General features: G+C 35.8%; 3 protein-coding genes and 2 pseudogenes across 5 annotated transcripts; 1 reads left to right on the top strand and 4 right to left on the bottom strand.

Annotated features, from left to right (window-relative positions):
- The first annotated feature begins 502 nt into the window (after positions 1-502).
- On the top strand, positions 503-2,463 carry LOC143531656 (7-deoxyloganetic acid glucosyl transferase-like). Of its 2 annotated transcripts, none has more exons than XM_077026905.1 (3): positions 503-1,041; positions 1,123-2,060; positions 2,231-2,463. In XM_077026905.1, the coding sequence occupies exons 1-3, from the start codon at positions 531-533 to the stop codon at positions 2,435-2,437; spliced, it is 1,656 nt and encodes a 551-aa protein (XP_076883020.1). In that variant the 5' UTR covers positions 503-530; the 3' UTR covers positions 2,438-2,463. The 2 variants fall into 2 exon arrangements, with proteins under 2 accessions (XP_076883020.1, XP_076883021.1); XM_077026906.1 differs by having other exon boundaries at positions 1,126-2,060; positions 2,231-2,460.
- Positions 2,464-3,349: 886 nt separating this feature from the next.
- Positions 3,350-5,073, bottom strand: LOC143531657 (UDP-glycosyltransferase 76G1-like; annotated as a pseudogene). The gene is made up of 2 exons (XR_013135056.1): positions 4,387-5,073; positions 3,350-4,269 (listed from the first exon to the last, which is right to left on the bottom strand). The product of XR_013135056.1 is annotated as a UDP-glycosyltransferase 76G1-like (transcript).
- Positions 5,074-10,829: 5,756 nt separating this feature from the next.
- Positions 10,830-13,268, bottom strand: LOC143531658 (UDP-glycosyltransferase 76G1-like). The gene is made up of 2 exons (XM_077026907.1): positions 12,728-13,268; positions 10,830-11,782 (listed from the first exon to the last, which is right to left on the bottom strand). The coding sequence occupies exons 1-2, from the start codon at positions 12,918-12,920 to the stop codon at positions 10,908-10,910; spliced, it is 1,068 nt and encodes a 355-aa protein (XP_076883022.1). The 5' UTR covers positions 12,921-13,268; the 3' UTR covers positions 10,830-10,907.
- Positions 13,269-14,405: 1,137 nt separating this feature from the next.
- On the bottom strand, positions 14,406-15,812 carry LOC143531654 (UDP-glycosyltransferase 76B1 pseudogene; annotated as a pseudogene).
- Positions 15,813-21,392: 5,580 nt separating this feature from the next.
- Positions 21,393-23,183, bottom strand: LOC143531655 (UDP-glycosyltransferase 76G1-like). The gene is made up of 2 exons (XM_077026904.1): positions 22,527-23,183; positions 21,393-22,267 (listed from the first exon to the last, which is right to left on the bottom strand). The coding sequence occupies exons 1-2, from the start codon at positions 23,017-23,019 to the stop codon at positions 21,393-21,395; spliced, it is 1,368 nt and encodes a 455-aa protein (XP_076883019.1). The 5' UTR covers positions 23,020-23,183.
- Between the last annotated feature and the right edge of the window lie 1,104 nt (positions 23,184-24,287).

Here is a 24,287-nt window from a genome sequence, read left to right as displayed (position 1 = left end):
CTCCTGTCATACCACGTGCATAGCCGGCAGTTGGTGGAAAAGGAATAGTACACAGTAGGCCTGGTCACTGTCAGCCGCTGCCTACCCACCAACTACCAGCATAGCACGTGCGTAGGCCACAGTTGGTAGAACAGGAATACTATTCAGCCGGCTACACCTTCTTGGAAACCTACCTTCGGCTATAAATACCCCAAATGGTATGATTATCTCATCTTATCATCTTATCATCATATACTATCTCGTATTACATATTATACCTGATATCTGCTCCAGCAATCTTTTAATATACATTTATATTCAAGAGCAATCTAGTCTGATTCTCAAGCCGGAGGGTGGTCACAAGGAGGAACCCCCCCTTCTCAGTGACGAGCTCACGGTGTCTGTTTTGTAGGTTATCAGAAGAACCATCTTTGCCGGGTCTAACCCCTCGTGGGAAACATATATCTAACCCTCAGGTTATCCGTAATCTGCCCGGGGTCCGATTAGTGTTTCTTCAGTGACTTGTGGCATTAACTGAAACAGTTTGAGATATGGATCAACAAACACTCCCACCTCATGTATTAATATTCCCATTACCATTACAAGGCCCTGTTAACTCCATGTTTAAGCTAGCCGAGCTTCTATGCTTATCGGGCCTCGACGTCACATTCCTAGTCACTGACCATATCCACACCCGACTCCTCAAATATTCGAACATCCAATCCCGCTTTGATGCTTACCCTGGCTTCCATGTAGAAACCATATCTGATGGTCTTCCAGAAGACCACCCTCGGTCCGGTGCTCAGCTTATGGACATGTTTGACTCTTTGAAAGTCAAAACCAAGATCTTTCTTAAAGAGTTGTTGACATCCGGGAAACTGAATTCGGAATCACGACGACCTGTAACGTGTATGATTTCGGATGGGATTATGGGGTATACTTGTGATGTTGCTAATGATGTGGGATTACCTATTATTTATGTCCGTACGATCAGTGCTTGTTGCCTTTGGGTTTTCTTTTGTCTTCCGAAGCTTATTGAATCGGGTGAACTACCGTTTTCAGGTTCGTTATTAGTTATCGCTTATCAAACTTATTTAATTTCCTAAACAAAATTATATATTTATTTGGTTAATTACTTTCCAGTAGATGATGATTTGGATACACCAATAAAGAGTATACCGGGTATGGAAGGCTTCTTTAGGCGGCGTGATCTTCCAATGTTTTGTCGTTCGGGTGATTTATCAGACCCAAACTTGAACCTGTACCTACCTGAAATAACAGAAAACCCACGAGCCCATGGGCTTATACTTAACACGTTTGATGACTTAGAAGGCCCGATACTGGCCCAAATACGCGCATACTGTCCAAATCTGTACACAATCGGCCCGCTTCACTCGCATCTTAAGTACAGGCTAGCGGGCCATTCAACATCATCACAGCCTTCTTCAAACAGTTTGTGGAAAGAAGATATGAGTTGCATTACGTGGTTGGACTCGCAACCACCGAAGTCGGTTATTTACGTTAGTTTTGGAAGTCTTGCTGTAATGACAAAGGAGCAATACATGGAGTTTTGGTATGGGTTGGTGAATAGTGGGTCCCGTTTCTTGTGGGTCATACGGCCCGAATCGATTACCAGTGATGGTTCTGAGGTCCCGTTGGAACTGGCTAAAGGGACCGAGGAGAGAGGTTATATAGTCGAGTGGGCTCCACAGGAGGAGGTCTTGGCTCATGGAGCGGTGGGTGGGTTTTTAACACACAGTGGGTGGAACTCGACTCTCGAGTGTGTGATTGAAGGTGTGCCAATGATTTGTTGGCCATATTTTTTGGACCAACAAGTGAATAGTAGGTTTGTGGCGGAAGTATGGAAGTTGGGGTTGGATATGAAGGATACTTGTGACCGAGTGATTGTCGAGAAGACGGTGAGAGAGTTGATGGATACTAGGAAAGACGAGTTTAGGAAATCGGCTGATGACATGGCAAAATCTGCAAAAGACTGCTTGATGGAAGGTGGATCCTCTTATAATAACTTGGAGCGTCTAGTTAACGACATTAAAGCTATGAAAACACACGATCGTCTTATGGTATGACTTTAGCCTTGTGTTAAATGAAGCTTGTATGCAACATGACATTTCAATCTTTATTTTAGTTTTGTAACCGAATCTAAACCTTGTAACGCTTACAGATGTTACTATTAATAAAAATCTGAACCATTGTTTTTGTGCCACATGTTTTACATATTATATGCATATAGTGCAGAGAGCATAACAAAAGTGAAAACCAGCGGCGGCGGTTGCCCTCTCTACCTCCACGGGTCCACAAAAGAGGTCCAGGATTCCAGTCTCCTCTCGGTTCATATCAAAAGAGGTCCTGGATTCCAGTCTCCTCCCGGTTTGTCTCGTTATCCAACATAACTCCTACATTCCAAACATCTGTTACGTATCTTGCATTAATCCGTTGATCATAAGAACAGGTTAGCGCGCAGATCAAACACTCTTCTTTGTGAATGATAATAAGTGACTGAATCAGATGCTGATATCCCATTGAGTTGACATATTATTCGCTAGTATTTTGGTTTGTAAATAGTTACATATCTTGTTGTGATATTAGATACAAACACACTTTTCGACGTTTACAGATAGAACCGGGATCATATACGAAACACTCTTAACATGAGAATCCATTGAAGTCCACTGAATTTCCAACTATGTAGTTAATATCGGCGATATATCGGTGGGATATTGGTGATATATTTGTTATTGGTCCCCAAACAAAATATCGGTTCAAGTATCGGCTAGGAGTAAAAAATTTGTGGTGTTTGTATTAATTGACTTATTTGACAGTTTTTAAATTTCAATGCCCTATTCGGTTTTCGTTATAAATTGTTATTTTCAACCTTTTGAATACAGAGACTTACCTTAAGCAGAATCATAAAAGTCCATCATAATTAGTTCTATAATCTATATTGATCATCACAAAGGTTGATCAAGAGAACGCATTAGCCTAAGTTGTGTTAGTGAGACAACGAGCTATTGGATTCAAGCAATAGGCATAGCTTATATGATATCGTTTAACCGATATTAAAAATTTGGGTTGTTACAGTATGATTGTTTATAGTACAGAGTTTGAGTTAAATTCATTGTTGGTGTTATTACAATCAGTTCGAGTTTTCATCATTATAATAAACTAATGTTCAACCAAGGATTCAGTACAACATCAAGCTTTTATCATTCAGAAATACCAAATACATAAGCACAAATTAAGAACGAAATCACTTGTATTTTTTATATACTTGAAATTAAATTCCACTAGAGATACAATTCTTTCATTCACTACAACTCTCTAGTTACATGAACATAATCATTTATTGTATTTTTGCTATTGGAAATATGGAGCTGCATGTCTGATTTTTTCAAAATCAGAACGATGAAATATAATCGACCAAGTTGTTTAATGACTGAGACGAAGAGCCACCTTCTTCAAGTGAGAGGTTTAACTTCTCCTTAAGACAACTTATTCTCTCACGCATTTCCTCTCCTTCTTTGTCCATCATTACTCGTTTAATCGCCTTCTCAATTCCCACACTTTCAAACCCATCCTCCAACAAAACACCAATCTTCCAAACTTCACTCACATGTCTTGCATTTATTGGTTGGTCACCAAAACACGGAGAACAAATCATGGGAACTTCTTCGCATATACTCTCCATTGTTGAATTCCATCCACTGTGAGTCCAAAAACAACCCGTCGCAGGATGAGCTAGTACTTCTTGTTGGGGAGACCATTTCACTATCCGCCCCCTATCTCCCATTCTTTCTAAGAACTTTTCAGGTAATGCCTCGAGCCATTCTGAACCAATGACGATTCCAGGTCGGACCACCCACAAAAATGGTAAACCGATATTATCCAACCCATGTGCCACCTCTTGAAATTCTGACTCGGTTATATGTGCAACACTTCCAAAGCTAACATATATTACTGACTTGGGAGGTTGTTTGTCTAGTCATGAGAGAATAGTCCGGTCTTGCTCAATCAAACTGCTTGAAGACGCTGGGAAATATTTATGGAATGGACCTAAAGTGAAGCTTGGAACCGGAAAATCTTGGGAGATAGTTTCTAGAGCAGATTCTTCGAGTTCTTTGAAGGTGTTCCATATTATTCCTGATGATGCTTTCATCTGATTAAGCATGTTGGTGAGAAAGTCTCCCATGCTTTGTGGGTAGTTTGACATCTTTACAATGTCTTTGATTCTCAGAAGTGGATATTGTGGTACAGATGCTTCATAATCTGAGTCTGGAAACAATGATCTAACATTTAGAGTGTATCATATAATGTATGTTTTAATTTTAGTATGTAAAATAAAACTAAATTTGGAAGCAACAGTTACATATGCAACGAAATATGACCAACCTTCTTTTGTCAAGTAAAACCAATCTTTTATAGAACTAAAGGGTAAAGCGTCGTAAGCAAGACCGCAACCGAGACTGCTTGTCCTAAGCACTATCCGAGGTAGCTTCAGATCATCAGCAACCGCCTGCGTGAAGTAGAAACCCCCATCCGCAATCAAACAAGCAACTCTTTCTTCACCGGGTTCTGCCAACATCGCAGCCAGACAATCTCTAAAAGGATCCACACAACTTTAATTTAGATACTCCACAAAATAAGCACCGTTTCGGTTTGTAGGCAACTGGTGAGCGATCTCCAAAAACCGGTCCTTGATGGGTTTGAAGGTGAAGTGAGGATAGTTGGAAGGGTTAGGAGAGTTGTATTCGGCGTGTATAATGGTGATCTTGAAACCGCGGGCGTGTAGAATGTTTGCTAACTGAAGCATGGGATTGATATGACCCTGGAAAGGTAGCGGAAACAATATTATTCTCCGAAATTTGTTAACGCTTCTCGGGGTCTCCATGCTCAGTAAGACTCAAAGAGCAAAGATTAATGAATTGTTTTTTGCTAGAATGGTTTGCATTCAGTATTATTATTAGCTCCCTTCTTTGACCAATTAAAAGTCCTTAGTTGTATACAAATTGAATTTGATAACTGACTTAATCTTCAACATTGGTGTTCTTTTTAACAACAAAAATCAAAATAGTCATTTAACTATCTTGCAAAAAAATTAACCAATTACACGTATCCAAAATTAAACACCCAAGTTGGCTATGTGTTCCAGTCTAGATAGGCACGTAAACGAACCAACAGGGGGGCTCGTGAGATAGCGAAAACAAGTCAAGGCTTTAGGCACACACTTAATTAAGGCCCCCCAAGTTCAAAAAAAAATTATATGTAGATTTATTATAATGGGTAAAGTAAACTCAAAGTAATGTATTAGTGTGGTGGTAGGCTTGATTGTTACTAAAGTATATTTTATGACTTCAAAACTTGTAATAAACAATTTTTTTCCTTAACAATTGTCATGAAAAGGCCACAAAATCTTGTTTTGATTTAGGCCTCCACATTCGTTGAGCGAGCCGGCCCTGCGAACCAAACATAGCTTTAGAACCGTTCATGAACCATTAGGCGAAAAGTTCGTTTATTTAATGAACAGGTGAGTATGAACAAAAAGTTTTGTTCAATTAGTTAAACAGAACGGACATGAAATGCTTCTTCACATTACTTTTTATTAGTTCGTTTTTTTACATTCGTTGTCATATTCTTTTTACATTTTTGGCTCATCACAACACTAAATATAATTTTAATAACTTTTTAGGGCCAACAAATGCTTCTTCACATTAATTTTAATTTGTTCTAGCTTAATTATTCTACCTCGTTCAGATATGTGCTTCCGTTTAAATTCGTCAACCATACCCTCAATGAATGAATGAAGTCAGTTATTGTTGATTCAGTTGAGAGAGAGAGAGATTGATTAGAGAATGAAGTAAGTGAATCTTATTATTTTGTTACTGAATACAAACTAATCATTCGCTTATATATACTAACCGACTAACCAACTAACAGAAATAAACTTTACCTACTTATGTACACGTGGCTAAGTCAATAATAGTCAACTAAGATTTTTGATCTTATACATATTGACACATGGGGTCCATATAAAACTGCTACCTACAATGGGTTTAAGTACTTTCTTATAAATGTAGATGACTTTAGTAGGACAACATGGACTCACTTATTGTCTCACAATAGTAATGCTTTTAACATACTTCAAGGGTTCTTAATTATGGTTGAAACCCAATTTGGAACTAAAGTCAAGAGCATTAGATCTGATAATGCTTTTGAACTTGGATCTGGGATTACACAAGCAGAATTTTTTAAGTCCAAAGGTATTTTCCACCAAACCATATGTGTTGGGGTTTCACAACAAAATGGCATCGTGGAACGAAAACATAAACATCTCCTAGAAATAGCTAGAGCATTATTCTTTCAATCAAAATTACCAATCCAATTTTGGGGTGACTGTATTCTCACAGCTACTCATTTAATCAACCTATTTCCTACTACAGTTCTTAAAAATAAATCTCCTTATGAAATTCTTTTTAATAAATCTCCTTCTTATGATCATTTGAGAAGTTTTGGATGCTTATGTTATGCATCTACTTTAAAATCTGGTCGTGACAAGTTTCAACCAAGAGCAAATCCATGTATCTTTATTGGTTATCCAATGGGAAAGAAAGGATACAAGTTATATAACTTGAACTCCCATTCTGTTTTCACTTCCAGGGATGTTGTTCTTAGAACACATTTTCCCTTCTGTTCATAACTCAAAAAATTCACATATTTTTAATGCTTCTGATTCGTTTTCTCAGTTGTTTCAAGATTTTGATTTCACTCCATTCCATCTTTAGACAGTTCTTATTCTCATCATGATTTATCCTCTCATTCTAATCCTCCCGAACCTTCTTCTCATTCTGTTCCTTCTGAATCTTCTATCCGCAGATCATCAAGAACCATTAATCCACCTTCATATTTACAAGATTATGTGTGTAATCATACTTCATCTACTCTAGATAGTGATGATTTTTTACATTGTTGTTTCCACACCATTACTAATAATTGTTCTTTTCCTAATAACACGCATTCCACTTCATTGTCTGATCAAAATAAGAACCTTCTACACTCTATTAATAATGTGTCTGAGCCTTCATCTTTTAAAGAAGCTGCACAACATCCTGCTTGGATAGCAGCTATGCAGAAGGAATTTGATGCCCTTGCTGCAAATAAAACTTGGACAATTATACCCCTGCCTGTTGGTAAAAAGGCTATTAAGTCTAAATGGGTGTATAAAGTGAAGTATCATGCAAATGGAACTGTTGAACGGTGTAAAGCTAGGTTGGTGGTTCGTGGTGACACACAACAAGCTGGAATTGATTATAATGAAACATTTTCACCTGTTGTGAAAATGACTACTATTAGTAGTTTAATTGCTGTAGCTACTAAAAAGTCTTGGCCTTTATATCAACTTGATGTTGATAATGCTTTTTTGCATGGTGATTTGGATGAGGACATTTATATGTGTCCTCCACAAGGTATGGAGTTACCTTCCAATTATGTTTTGAAGCTGCAAAAATCATTATATGGCTTGAAACAAGCTTCTAGACAATGGTATGGCAAGTTATCTCAAGCTTTAAAATCCAAGGGATATGTGAGGTCTCCAAATGATTACTCTTTGTTTTCAAAGGAAATGGGATCTTCCGTTGTCTATGCAGCAGTTTATGTTGATGATATTTTGTTAACAGGAAACAATTCTAAAGAAATTGATGCTCTAAAAGCCTTCTAACACTCTACTTTTCGTATCAAAGATCTTGGATCTTTGAACTATTTCCTGGGCATTGAAGTGTTAAAAGAACCCAATGGAGTTATAATGTCACAAAGAAAGTTTGCCAATGATTTGCTAAAAGAATTTAGTTCTTTTGAGATACATGCTAATCCTTGTCCGTTGCCTCCTAATTGCCAACTTAAAACTAAAGAAGGTTCACCTCTGCTGGATCCCATGCGATATCGTCGGTTGGTAGGCAAATTAAACTACCTTGCTCATACTCGGCCAGATTTAGCTTTTGCTGTTCAGTTCTTAAGTCAGTTTATGCAAGATCCTTGTCTCCCTCATTGGAATGCAGCTTTACACACTCTTGGTTATGTTAAACAAACTGTTTCTCAGGGGTTGTTCTTTAATAACAATCCTAGTCTTGACCTACTAGCCTATTGTGATTCAGATTGGGCTGCATGTCCTAATACTCGAAGATCAGTTAGTGGTTACTATATTACTTTGGGTGGAAGTCCGATTTCATGGAAATCTAAAAAACAACCTACAGTTTCTCTTAGTTCTGCTGAAGCAGAATATCGTTCTCTTAGACGAGTCACAGCTGAGCTTGCATGGTTAACTCGTTTGTTATCTGAGTTTTCGGTTTCGAACATTACTCCAATCCCACTTAAATGTGACAGTCAAGCAGCAATATATATTGCTAAAAACCCTGTATTCCACGAACGTACAAAACATATTGAGCTTGATTGTCGTTTTGTTCGGGAGAAATTACAAGAAGGGTTAATTAATTTGCTTCATACCCGGACTGCTGATCAGCTTGCAGATCTTTTCACAAAGAGTTTATCATCTTCACAACATTCTGTTTTGTTGTCCAAGTTGGGGATTTCCACATCTCCAACTGAGGGGGGATGTTGACTATTATTGACTTAGCCACGTGTACATAAGTAGGTAAAGTTTATTTCTGTCAGTTGGTTAGTCGGTTAGTATATATAAGCGAATGATTAGTTTGTATTCAGTAACAAAATAATAAGATTCACTTACTTCATTCTCTAATCAATCTCTCTCTCTCTCTCTCAACTGAATCAACAGTTATATATGTTAGTTTTAGAAGCCTTGTTGTATTGACAAGGATAAACACATGGAGTTTTGGTATAAGCTGGCGAAAAACGGGCACAGTTTCTTGTGAGTCATATGACCTGACTTAACTAATAATAATCCATATGAGGTTGTAGGAATTGCCAAAAGGGATGGTGGAGAGAGAATATTTATTCAGGTGGGCGTCACAAGAGGAGGTCTTAACTCACCGAGTGGATGAAACTCGACTCTAGAGAGTGTGATTGAAGGAGTGTTAATGATCGGTTGGCCTTATTTTTTAGACCAACAAGTGAATAGTCGGAGATCGGCGGTTGCCATGGCGAGATTTGCAAAAGATTGCTTAATGGAAGGTGGATTGTCTTATTGTAATTTAGAGCGTCTTATTGTAATTTAGACCAACAAGTGAATAGTCGGAGATCCGCGGTTGATTTTAGCCTTGTGTTAATTGAGGCTTGCATGAAACATGACATTTCAATCTTTATTTTAGTTTTGTAAGTGAATTTGAACTTAGTAATTACGGATATATTTGTTAATAAGGCAGCTTGATTGTGGAGCTAGTTAAAGTTGTTAGTTAAAGCGTCACGTCACTGCCAGATAGACATTGGAGTTTTAACTAACAATCCGGCCCCATCGTGTTGTGGTTTAACTAACAATAACTAGCGTTAACATTATATTATTTTTTTATTTCTATTTTTTAAAATTACACAGCACCATAAAATGTAAATCAAAATACAAAACTAGTTAAATTACCATATTAAAATTAAACAAAAGTACTAGCATTAACATTATATTATGTTCATTTATGTTTATGAACTATTCGTTTAGAAGTTAAGCAAACGAACATAATCGAAAGTTTTGAGATGTTCGATTAAGTGTTCGTATTCGTTTGGTTCGTTTACAAGCCTAAATTTATGTGACCTTGTCTGTGTTGTTTGGTGACACTTGAAAGTTTTGAGATGGTCCTATATATTGCTTCACATGTATTACCATCAAGTTTATATATAATTATATAAACAACTGAATCAAATGCTGATATCTCATTGAATATATAATTTATTGATTCCAGGACGAGTGATCCAGGACCTCAATTTATTAAATACATATAGTAATTTATATATATATAAGTGACTGAATCAAATGCTGATATCCAATTGACTTGACAGTTTGACATATTATTCACTATTATTTTGGTTCGCAAAATAGTTACATATTGTGTTGTGATATTAGATACAAACACACTAGCTTTTAGACGTTTACATATAGAACCAGGACCATATACGAAATGCCCTTAACATGAGAATCCAATGAAGTCCACTGAATTCCAACTATGCAGAAATATCGGCGATATATTGGTGGGATATTGGTGATATTTCGGTTATCATTCTCCAAGCAAAATATTGGCCAGGAGTCAAAAATTGATATTTAACTAATAACTAAAATATTGTGGAGTTTATATTAATTAACTCAAATGACATTTTTTAAATGTCAATGCCCTATTCGGTTTTCGTTTCAAAAATTGTTATTTTCAACCTTTTAAAATTCAGAGTGTTAACTTACTATGTAGAATCATAAAACTTTCGTAATTAGTTCTATATTGATCATCACAAAGGTTGATCAAGAGAACGTATTAGCCTAAGTTGCGTTAGGGAGACAAGGAACTATTGGATTTAAGCAACATGCATAGCTTATTTGATACCGTTATCCTTTTAAAGTCGCTTAACAAGAGTAACCCTCAGCTAAGAGGGGGTTTACCTCTATTCTAGCTATATTAAAATTTTGGGTTGTTACAGAATGTTTTTGATACAAAGTTCGAGTTAACTTCATTCTTAGTGAACCAAGGATTTATGTGCAGAATCAAACTTTTATTAATCAAACCAAGGATTTATGTGCAACATCATCTTTATTAAGCGAACGAAGGATTTATGTGCAAGTGCAACATCAAACTTTTATCACGACTAGAAACAACAAAATACAGAATTACAAATTAAGAACGAAATTACTTATAATTTTATTATATTTGAAATTAAATTCAATGAATTGGAGATACAATTCTTACATAGATAATCATTTATTGTGTTTTTGTTCTAGGAAATATGGAGCTGTGTGACTGACTCTCTCAAAGTCAGAACGATGAAATATAATCGACCAAGTTGTTTAATGATTGAGACGAAGAGCCAGCTTCTTCGAGTGAGAGGTTTAACTTCTCCTTAAGATAACTTATTCTCTCACGCATTTCCTCTCCTTCTTTGTCCATCATTACTCGTTTAATCGCCTTCTCGATTCCCACCCTTTCAAAACCATCCTCCAACAAAACACCAATCTTCCAAACGTCACTCACATGTCTTGCATTTATTGGCTGGTCACCAAAACACGGAGAGCAAATCATAGAAACTTCTTCACATATGCTCTCCATTGTTGAATTCCATCCACTGTGAGTCCAAAAACAACCCGTTGCAGGATGAGCTAGTACTTCTTGTTGGGGAGACCATTTCACTATCCGCCCCCTATCTCCCATTCTTTCTAAGAACTTTTCAGGTAATGCCTCGAGCCATTCTGAACCAATGACGATTCCAGGTCGAACGGCCCACAAAAATGGTAAACCGATATTAGCCAACCCATGTGCCACCTCTTGAAATTCTGACTCGGTTATATGTGCAACACTTCCAAAGCTAACATATATTACTGACTTGGGAGGTTGTTTGTCTAGCCACGATAGAATAGTCCGGTCTTGCTCAATCAAACTGCTTGAAGACGCTAGAAAATATTTATGGAATGGACCTAGAGTGAAGCTTGGAACCGGAATATCTTGGGAGATAGTTTCTAGAGCAGATTCTTCGAGTTCTTTGAAGGTGTTCCATATGATTCCTGATGATGCTTTCATCTGATTAAGCATGTTGGTGATAAAGTCTCCCATGCTTTGTGGGTAGTTTGAGATCTTTACAATGTCTTTGATTCTCAAAAGTGGATATTGTGGTACAGATGCTTCATAATCTGAGTCTGGAAACATCGATCTAACATTTAGAGTGTATCATATAATGTATGTTTTAATTTTAGCAAGTCAACTAGGATAATAAAAAAGTAGTAACGTTCGAAAAAAAGAATAGGTTGGATATATTGCATGTCACCACATGTTTATTTACATGTTAGCAAACCTTTATGTTGAAGAAAACTAGCAATATTTCTTAATGAAATGTTGTCGTTTTCGTAAATAACATTTAGATTAATGGAAAATTGTAGGATCATACGGTAAGAAATGCATTTGTATACGGGACTCATTTTGTACATGATGAATTATAGTATCGTAATAACCTGTTAATTTCCGCCAATAATTAATCACAATTTTCTTTACAACTTAACTCGTTTAAATGTTTGTAGTCTAGCTAGCGGTATCAAGATGTACAACAAAATATTCTTTCTTAAATGGCGGTGGACATAGTTACGTGGTCGACAATATTAATATAGATCTAGAATTAGGCTTAGAATGTGTATGAGTTAGACATTTAATAAATTTATTGTGATATTACTAAACTTTTCAAAGGTGGGATGCTTTTACATGTTTAGGGTATCATTATAATTGACTCAAATTGACAATTTTACAGTATTTTGTAGATGTAGCTAAATTAGTCCTTAATATAACTTAGTAAACTACTAAAATGAACCATAAGCAACTCTTTTTTTATCTGAATCAACCAAGAAACTGAATAGGTCTAATTTGAGTTGCTACAACATAAGTAGTCATGTATCAAACAAAACGTCTGTTATAAATTAAATAATAACATCATACTCCGTATAAGTTATATGAAGGATTACGCTCAAAAATAAAATAAAAAACAAAAAAAATCCTTCACTTAATATTTTTAAAAATAGTGCATATTTAGTATGTAAAATAAAACTAAATTTAGAAACAACTGTTACATATGTAACGAAATATGACCAACGTACCTTCTTTTGTCAAGTAAAACCAATCTTTTTTAGAGTTAAAGGGTAAAGCGACGTAAGCAAGACCGCAACCAAGACTGCTTGTCCTAAGCACTATCCGAGGTAGCTTCAGATCATCTGCCACCGCCTGCGTGAAGTAGAAACCCGCATCCGAGATCAAACAAGCAACTCTTTCTTCACCGGGTTCTGCCAACATCGCAGCCAGACAATCTCTAAAAGGATCTACACAGCTTTTATTTATATACTCGACATAATAAGCACCGTTTCAGTTTGTAGGCAACTGGTGAGCGATCTCCAAAAACCGGTCCTTGATGGGTTTGAAGGTGAAGTGAGGATAGTTGGAAGGGTTAGGAGAGTTGTATTCGGCGTGTATAATGGTGATCTTGAAACCGCGGGCGTGTAGAATGTTTGCTAACTGAAGCATGGGATTGATATGACCCTGAAAAGGTAGCGGAAACAATATTATTCTCCGAAGATTGGTTACGCTTCTCTGGGTCTCCATGCTTAGCAAGACTCAAAGGTGAGGTGAATGAAGATTAATGATATTTTGCTAGACTAGTTTGCATTTTATAGTATTAAGTCCCTTCTTTGACCATTGACAGCATATGAAAGTCCTTAAATGTATAAATTGAATTTGATAAGTGACTTAATCTTCAACAAATTGAATTTGATAACTGAGTACTATTGAAAATCACAAGAATGGTCATTTGACTACCTTGCAAAAAAATTAACCAATTACAAGCTAGTGTCCAAAAACTCCCAAGTCTTGGAAACGAATCGAACGACGAACGTTTATTGAACCGTTCATGAATTATTCAGTGGGATGTTCATTTATATAAGAAACAAAAGAGTATATATGATCAAAAAAGTTTGTTCATTTTTAGTTAAATGAACGAACACAATAATGCTTGTTTTTGTTCATTCATTAAAGTTTGTTTTTGTAAGTTTGTTAATATATTCATTAAATTACTATCTTTTTTATAAACTTTTTAGAGCCAACACATTCTTCTTCTCATTAGTTTTAGCTCAGTTTTTCTCGTTCACCTATGTTTAGTTTTGTACGTACATTTATGCTCGTTAATCGTTCATTTATAATCTTTATGAACGAAGTCGGTTATTTACGTTAGTTTTGGAAGTCTTGTAATGACAAAGGATCAGTACATGGAGTTTTGGTATGGGCCGGTGAAAAGCGGTTACTAATATTCCATCTGAGGTCCTGTTGGAATTGTCAAAAGGGATCGAGGAGACAGAGTATTTAGTTGAGACGGCGCCACAAGAGGTGGTCTTGGCTCACCGAGCTGTCGATGGCTTTTTAACGCAAAGTGGGTGGAACTCGCCGATCATAAAGTATGATTGATCGATTGATTGAAGGTGTGCCATGGTCAGTTGGCCCTATGTTGTAGACCAACAAGTAAATAGTAGAAGTTGCATCTAGATATGAATGAAAGGTATAACTACCTTTTGCAGGTCAATTAAATGCGAAGTATGATATCCATTTTTATAATAATGTACATAGGCACCTTGGATGTATAATACGTGTCACGCTTTTTTCTTAGTTACATTACATGAGAATTCATTTGTGTAATCAAGCCTAACACCATTGTAAATAACCTTTTTGAATTTGTAATACGTATATGTTTCCGGCTACATGCGTGAAATTATTTGCCACTGGTTTATTCTGAACAATAAAAACATGAACGATAGGAATACCTACATACTAGAAAGAGAGGATATAGTCAACTAATTTCTCTAGTGATCGGTATGCAGATCCACCTTTTTGTAGAGATTTCTTCACCTTCTCTTGAAGTGATTTAGCTCTTAGTCTCAGCTCATTACCTTCTTTTTCCACAATTACTCTTTTTATCGCGATTCTGGTCTCCTATCGGTTCATCTTACTATCCAACATCACTCCTGTTTTCCAAACATCTGTCATGTAACATGCATTAATCGGTTGGTCATAGGAACAAGGCGAGCAGATCATAGGAACAAGGCGAGCAGATCATAGGAACACCTTCACAAATACTCTCCAGAGTCGAGTTCCATCCATTATGAGTCCAAAAACACCCCACGGCTTGATGAGCTAGTACTTCTTGTTGCGGGGCCCACTTGACAATACACCCTCTCTCACCTACTTCCTCCTTGAACCCTTTTGGTAATGACTCGAGCCATTGAGACCCATTAACCGAACCAGGCCGAACGACCCGCAGGAACCGCTGCTTACTATTTGCTAACCCCAAGCCATTTCAGTAAACTCAGCTTCACCCATCTGAGCAATACTCCCAAAACTCAAGTACACCACCGAGCTAGCCGGTTGGCGGTCCAACCACGAAATCGAGCTTTTATCTTGTTGTAATAAACTGCTAGACGATGCGGGGAAATACGTATGAAACGGACCGATGGGGAAACTCGGGATCTTAAAATCTTGGGACAAGGCTAAAAATGCTGGCTCTTCTAGCTCTTTGAAAGTGTTGAATATGATCCCGGAAGCCACCTTTGTTTCGTTAATCATGTTGCATATCAACTCCTTGTTCCCCTTTTCGGACCCGTCTTTCTTAATATTTTCTATATCGTTTTCCGTCATCAACACAAGCTCTTCTTTAAGTGCCGATTTGAAGTAACTAGTCTCACCAAGAACAAAAGCTGCATAAACCGGGATGCAAGATAGACTACTTGTTCTTAACGCAATTCGTTTAAGTTTCAAACTGTCCGCCACCGGCTGAGTGAAATGCCATAATGCATCTGAGATCAAGCATGTCACGGGCTCACGGTCTAGCAACTTAGCCATGCAGACCGTGAACGGTTCGATGCAACTTTTGTTTATGAAGTTGATGACATAATTACTAGTTCCCAGAGTTAACACCTCTTCTTTGGATTTAAACATCAACCCACCGGGGATTGACTCGAAGGTGAATTGCGGGTAGTTGGATTGATTCGGAGGGTTTAAATCGGTGTGAATGATGGTAATCTTGAAGCCTTTGGTATAGAGAATGTTTGCTAATTGAACATGGGGTTTATGTGACCTTGAAATGGTAATGGAAAGAGCACAAGCCTGCGGTTGCACGGTTGCTGCTGGTTCATGATTGTTCATGGCTATGATCTTGGTTAGCTTTACATATGTTTGCCTTATTTATAAGCATTTAAGTTAAACAACCACGTGTGTGTACTGTTCGATCTCTTAGAAGTTAGATGTACCTAAATAGTGATTGACATTTAATGTGATGAATTTTATGCATAAAAGAAGCAAATTTATTTTGATTTTAATCGGCATCAAATCATCCACATGTTTAGAAATGACAAATTACAAGAATAAATTAGGCTGCAACGTACCGGTGGCGCGGGTTCGACTAGTGAGTAAGCGTTTTGGTTTATGAACCCGTGAATGTGGGTGTTTGGAGCACCCTCGGGTACCCTTTCGGGTAGGGGTGTCTAAAAAAATCCGAATTCATATCCGAAATATCCGAAAATCCGAATGCGAATTCGAAATAGTGAAATCAACTATCCGAAAGGTTCAGATATATATCCGACTTTAAAAACCCTACATTCGGGTACACTAAGTACCGATGATCCAAACACCACTATCAATTCGATCTCGAGAGAGAGAGAGAGAGAGAATTTGTTGGAGATTAATATTTTACATTAAAAAAAATAGGATATTCTTCATAACCTCTATACACCTTCATAATTACTTTAATCTTGAAGTATAATCTCTCATCGATCCATTTTATTCTTCAATCTATCGTCATTCTCCATACATCCTAACACACTGAAGACACTCTATTTTAGATGCGTCTTTCTATCTAAAATGAATTGCGACATATCTTATTAGCTGTTTACTTATCACTTTATTATAATCTGTTTGATTTTAATTAAATAAAACTCTTGTTTAGTTAACATAAAAAAACGGGATCATGCAATTATCTTCACGTTTAGAATTCTAGATATTCTAGATTTATATTTTATATAAATACACAAAGTTTCCAAGAAAAAAACGAAGTATCTTTTTACGGCGTATTTGGTGTCATTGTGGTGTTTATGGAAGGCTTGAAATGAGACGTTGTTTTGTCGACTCGGCGATAACGGTGGATGGGGTGGTGGGAAACGTAAGAGCTTTTAGTTACCTTTGGGTTAGAATTACATCGGGTGGGCACGTATTTGTTTTGAGAGAATTGATGTAGATTTAAAGTGTTCGGGTTAGATTGTATTTATGGTGCGAGTCGTGGTCTAGTATCTTGCTAGGTCTGATTCGTTTATATTTGTTTTTTAATAAATGAAAATTAACTATATATTAATTAGGAACTTTTCTTTGTGAGTGTGTTTTACTATTCATTTTTGGAACAACTTTGAAAGCTTTTAGTACAACTATCTTATACAAGCAGGAGTATATACTTTATCAAATCTCTAAATTAGCCTCTAAAGTTTCTATATATTACAAAATTAGCCCCTAAAGTTTGTCAATAATATATTTTAAAAATCATTTTAGTTAAAAATAAATAAGTATTTGTAGATGAACTTTGAAGTTTATAAATTCATACTTTATGTCTCAAACGTATCTAACAAAAAAAAATTAAAATTGAATTTCATGTTATCACGTGTATAACTATTTAAGTTTGAGGTTTTATATTTTATACGTTTAAAGTCTTAATTGCTTTATCTATTTTAGAAAAATAGTTATTTTTTTAGGGCCCAAAATAGATAATCAACCACAAATAATGATAACACACACTACAAAGGCCGAGTTAAAGCGGGTGCGCATTTTAACACATTTACGTTCGTTCTTAGTATGGTTTAACAACTTTCTGTAAACCGCGTGTTTTACTACCTAGAAGTAGACGCAGTGTGTTTTAACATTTTTACGTCTTTTTTTTTGTACGATTTAATGGCCGGTTACAATGAGCGAGTTTTATTACAATGATCCAATGGATAGAAGTATTGACCCAGCGCAACGCGCGGGTCACCTATACTGGTTGTCATTAAATGGTGGGTGGGTAGCTTAGGGTATGAAACATGTGCCCTTTTAGAATCCAGCCGAAGCAAATGCTGATATACAATTTAATATTTGGTTTATTGATTCAAGACAAGCGGGTAGTCAATTTGCTTACGTATATTTACAACAGACAAGAATAAATGGTGTGTTCACTATTAGCATTGGATCACATATGGTTCTAGAAAATGAAGACTTTATTGTAGCGAAATTTTTTTAAAAAGGTATTTTAAAAAACCAAATTTATGTTTTAGATAAAATTAAAAAACTAATCGTTCGAGTAGTTCGTGCAATGAAACAAGTAGTTTATAGAACCACTAAAGATATGCGTTGTGTCGACGATAAATTAACCAAAACAAGCACGTTCCATACTCGTTCAATCGCCACGAGCAAAGAAGATGTATGTATCTTAATAACTCCCACGACTAATGCGTAAATGTTTTCATCACGACGAGTAGATCTTTAATATTCGGAAGGACAAGTAATTTACAAACCAACTGAACCGATTGGTTGACTCACGAAATGCATCATCCCGGTTAGTTTTACAAAAGATAGAACTTGTTCATTATATCGGGATACACTCGTCTTCCGATCTTGGGAAAATCCTCACTTAAGGCCAACACCCATGAACACTCGGCTGACTCATGAATTCAGTTTGAATTCCTATAAGTTACATGATGCTATAACCCAATTGATAAAGATTTTTCAACACATGTTTTAACAATAAACACTCATGAATTCAGTTTGAATTATGCGAGACTTCTCACTTCATATATATAATTTTTTAATTGTGCTATTTAATTTAAATTTTCAATTAATGTGATTATTAATTTTGTATCTTTAATTTAAAATTATAAATGTAGCCATTCTAAAAAAAACTTTTAACCATTGAAACAATGATTAGTTATATCTAAAGAAATTTGGAGTCCTGTAACTTATATTTTTTCTAAAAAGTTATAAAACCAAATTCTTTGATTTTTGGAAACTATATAATTTCATTTTTTTTATTTCATAAACATTTATTACATAATCAATTTCAACAAAACAAATCTTATGTTACTCTACTAATAAAACAAAGTGTTGATGCTTAGGTGTCAAGCCTACATTCATAATGTCTCATCTCATTCATCCTAACTATCCATTAGTCAAAAACCATTTTATCAATTGGGTTATAGCATCGTTAGATGGATTTTATTAACTCATTATCAATTGGTGTCAAACCCGGACCCGACGGGAATACCCGAAACCCGACATGATTGGGACGGGTATTACCCGTCCCATTAGGGTTTGGGATTAGTTTTGAAATTTTTCGCGGGTCTGAGACGGGTTTGGGATTTATAAAATACCCGTTTACCCGGCCTGATTACCCGATAACATTGACCCATTTACCCGATTATATACCCGACATAATTTTTTGTATATATTTGATATACATATATAAATACATATGTTTAACATAGTAATATTAAAAGTAGTATTTTTGATTTTTTGTTAACCGGTGCGATGGTGTCGTTCAACTAATTGACTAAAATATATAGTAACATTAAAAAAGAGTATACTCTATTATATTTATTATATATATATATATTAAAATAATTTGACAATTCACTTTCCGATCAAATTCATATTAACTAATTGATTTATTTGTTACAGTAGCTAACATAACATGCCCACTTTTTTGCTAGTATTTTTGTTTTTTTTTTATGGTAGAACTGTATATTTTTTTAATTAAATGTATCATGAAACTAGAAGAATTACTATATCGTTTTGGTTGATTTGGATTAATTTACGGTGATCAATTTTTGTAATTGATTATTTATATATATTGTCAAAGCCCGATAGAAACCCGATTGGTTTTATGTCGGGTGTGCCCAACGGGTATTTTTAATAAACTAGCGGGTACGCCCGAAACCCGCGGGTATGCCCGATACCCGACGGGTAATTACTCGATAAAAACCCGACGGGTTTGGGGCGGGTCTGGGACGGGTTTTTATAATCGGGTTCGGGTATGGGAATACCTAGACCCGTCCCAGACCCGACCTATTGTCATCCCTAATTTAAAGGTGCATAAATGTCACGTTTATAATCACCATTCAAGAAGAATTGATGCTAAATATAATCAATTATTGGGTTGGTTGTGGTTTTTCAACATTGCGTAAAGTATATATTTAGGTGTGCATATATGTAATCTAATGACATTATACTATAGATTATTGTCTATATGCACATTGATCATCATCTTTTAAACATTGTTACACGAAAAATTGCATTAAGCTCATATTATCCACAATGTGTAGTACACATGCATAGTGAAACATGAAGAATATACATTTCATAAGTCGCGAAACGTGAAAAATTTATAATTCATAAATCGTTTACTTTGTCTAATACATTAATTTACAAGGTAAATGAAACCTTAAAATGGTGTTTACAAAATTGAAAATACTTATTTGTATACAAAATTTGTATCACATGTTGCGCTTAATGTGAAGACACCTTTTGCACATGCAATCCTATTAACAAATTGTGTTTGTCGCATTTCGGACTATAATTATATCACATGTTTCGCTCTGTTTGACATGAGGCAATCATTGAATACGTATGGATCATTTTAAAAAATGGTGACTTTGGTTCATTCAAAACAACTTCAATAAAAACTAATATAGCCTCAAAGGCTTGTGTAGGCACTTGTATTTATAGCAACTCGGTTTATTATCATCAACGAATCTTTTAGATTTATTATATGGTATGTTAAGCTACACGCAATTTCAATCATGAAAAGTATTTTAAGAATCACAATTAAAATATCATACCTGATTTTTTAATTTATTTTTACCTTTCATTTTGTTTATTTTTTTAAAATAACAGAACTTATTTATTTTTATCACTTTACAAATCCCGTGTAATACACGGATTCAAAAGCTAGTCTAATTATATACCAGCATGACACGTGACGAGGTTTTGGAGTCATGTATGAAAATGCAATTTAAAAATACATACATATACATATATACGTACGGATAAACGTATGAAGATATGAATGTATGTGTGCATGTATGTAATTAAAGGAATGTCACATGTAATTTTAGAAGATTCAACAAGTACATTTGGCAACGAAAACACATCAAATGACCTAAACCTTTATGTTAATTAATATCTAATTGATTAAGTCACTTTTTTTTCTAGAACGATAACTTTGTTTTTTGTGTTTAGATCACCGCACTCTCCAATTTGGAGAGCCTATTCGCCCAACTCTGGCAAGATTATGTTGAACTTATCGGGTCCACACTGGCTTCAGAGTTTGGCTTGGGCGTTCCCCCGAGAAACCATACCGTCAGCTGTCATTTGACAATCCTTGTGCACACAAGAGCAAAACTCTCTAGCGTAACACATGGTGGGACGAAAACCCAGGTGGGCTCGGAATCCAAGCTGACAACTTCGTAAGACCTAGCTCAAATATTTTACAGTCAATATCCACCAAAGTGACACAAATGATGATTGAACTTGGGTCTCCACTGAAAACACCAAGTCTTCCTATCACTAAGCCAAAAGTGAAGGATTGATTAATCTAAAATCTAAAATATTTGAATAATAACATTTATTATAATCTTATAAATTACCTAAATTCGAAAGTAAAAACGAAAATTCATAAATATATCGAATTTAGTGCAACTTATCTTTTACAAATTATAACGATGATATATAACTGACTAAGTTGTTTAATGATCGACAAGAAGAGCCACCTTCAATGACGGAGATGTTTACCTTCTCCTTAAGATAACCTATTCTTTCACGCATTTCTTCTCCTTCTTTATCCTTCATCACTCGTTTGATCGCCTTCTCGATTCCCAGCCTTTCGAACCCGTCCTCCAACAACACGCCAATCTTCCATACATCACTCACATATCTTGCGTTTATTGGTTGGTCGGCAAAACATGGGGAACAAATCATGGGAACTCCTTCGCATATGCTCTCTAATGTTGAATTCCATCCATTATGAGTCCAAAAACACCCTGTTGCAGGATGAGCTAGGACTTCTTGTTGAGGAGACCATTTTACTATCCGACCCCTATCACCCATTCTTTCAAGGAATTCTCCGGGCAATGACTCAAGCCATTTTGAACCAACAACCATCCCCGGTCGAACCACCCACAAAAACGGTAAACTAATATTAGCCAACCCATGTGCCACCTCTTGAAATTCTGACTTAGTTATACATGCGGCACTTCCAAAACTAACATACACTACTGACTTGGGAAGTTGTTTGTCTAGCCATGAGAGAATGGTTCGGTCTTGTTCGATCAAGCTGCTCGAAGATGCTGGGAAATATTTATGGAAAGGGCCTATAGTGAAGCTTGGAACTTGAAAATCTTGGGAGATAGTTTCTAGAGCAGATTCTTCTAGTTCTTTGAATGTATTCCATATTATCCCTGATGATGCCTTCATCTGATTAAGCATGTTGGTGACTATTGCCTCCATACCTTGTGGGTTGGTTGTGATCTTCACAATGTCTTTGAATTTTAAAAGTGGATATTCTAGCACTGATGCTTCATAATCTGAATCTGGAAACATTAACCCAACATTTATGAAACTGTATATGTGTAAACATTATCACATTTATAGGTCTATAAACTGAAGACACCTAGAAGATATTACTAGCTAGGATGTAAACATTACTACATTTTTGCAAGTTTGTCATATAAGATGGATATTGACGCAAATAAATCTTCTAGTTTAATATTTAAAAAATAGTGGACATCGACTTTTATATGTAAATTCTATAAAAGTGATGATTCAAGGGGAAATTAAGATTTTACCGACCTTGTTTTGTAAGCTTGAAGCAAGCCTCTTTAGAATAAAAGGGTAAAACGTCATATGCAAGGGTGCAACCGATACTGCCTGTCCGGAGAGCGATCCGAGGAAGTTTCAGCTCATCTGCCACTGCTTGCGCAAAGTAGAAACCCGCATCCGTGATTACACAAGCAACCCTTTCTTCATTAGGTTCCGCCAACAACTTAGCCAGACAATCCCTAAACGGATCTACACAACTTTTATTTAGGTACTTAAGAAAATAGGTAGGGTCTGGAGTACCATGCAACTTGTCAGCGATCTCGGGAAACCCGTCCTTGATGGGCTTGAAGCTGAAGTGAGGATGGTTAGAATGCTTAGGAGAGTTGTATTCGGTGTGTATAATGGTAATCTTGCAACCGCGGGTGTGGAGAATGTTTGCTAACTGAAGCATGGGACTGATATGACCTTGGAAAGGTAGCGGAAACAATATTATTCTTCGACTAATGCTTCCGTGATTCTCCATGTTCAAAAAGTTCAAAGCCGATCGAAGCAAGAAAAATGATCAAGTTAATGAATTGGTTTTCACATATTAATTATTATGTATTCATTAAATGTTGTGTCCCTTACTGGACCATATATTGGTAACATACTAACATGTGTAGGTGCTTGTATCCAAATTGAATTTGATAACCGAACACATGCATAACATAACTTTAACTAGTTTTATACCCGTCCGGTGGACGGGCTTTTTAATATCATAATTACGTAAATATTTTTCTTATTTACATTATAAAACAAAAACATTTGTGTATAAACAATTAACATAGCACTCAAATAAATCAATAGTTTACAGAGCTAGAAAAAAACATAAAAAAAATCAGAATAAAAAAATCTGTAATTGTATCAAGTAATAAAAGATTGCTGTTTCCAGATTTGTTGATGTGTTAGTGCTCCTTAACTATGTTTTTAATGTTCAATCTTAAGATAACATAAATTCAAACCCGTGCCAAGAGGTTCAAAGTCAAAATAATGTATCGGTTAACAGGGTAAAAACATGTTCGCATTAAAATGGGCCAATTAAAAGAAGTATTAGTTTGGTTCCGGTAAAATAAAAAAAGGTTTGCATCAACCAAACTGATTCGTTTATTATAAATACCCGTTTTAACACAAACTCATTTTTTTCATAACTGTTATGATTATGACCCATTGACTAATTTGAGATGGCCCTAATAAACTCATAAATAGGTTCGGGTCAAAATAGATTCGGATGAAAATGGGTCAGTATAAAAGAAAATAACCAAAATCATTAAAAAAAACTAATGATCAGAATTGTGTTGCCTAAAAGTTATGCCATAATTATTAATCCCAGCAAGAAAGGCTGTATTATAAATGGAACATTCACCATGTTGATGCTAGCAGAAGGTCAAAAACTCAAAATTGAAACATTAATATGCTAATAGCAATCAAACATCATGAATACATGCAAACTGACCTTTAAAATTTAAAACCTTTTGATAACAACCTTGAAATTTGGAATTAAAATTGCAAAACTGCCTCGATTCTCACATTCCCAAGAACACACATGAGTAAGTCATTCCAATGCTGCAAACACAGCTTATTGTTATATTTAACTTCTACTAAAGCAAATATAGTGTCTTCAATTCGCATTAAATGACAACCTAAAATCAAATAAGTGATACATAGTTTACCTTTTTTCGAGCACTGGTCATTTAGTACAACATTGTAGGGGCGAGAAAAAAACTGGTATTCCCACTGAAAATCCGACCCTAA

Source organism: Bidens hawaiensis, unplaced genomic scaffold (assembly GCF_021521415.1).
Source record: "Bidens hawaiensis isolate Kalapana, Puna unplaced genomic scaffold, B.hawaiensis_p1.1 tig00009196_1, whole genome shotgun sequence".
NCBI lineage: Eukaryota > Viridiplantae > Streptophyta > Magnoliopsida > Asterales > Asteraceae > Bidens > Bidens hawaiensis.
This window is presented reverse-complemented; position numbering and strand designations above follow the sequence as displayed.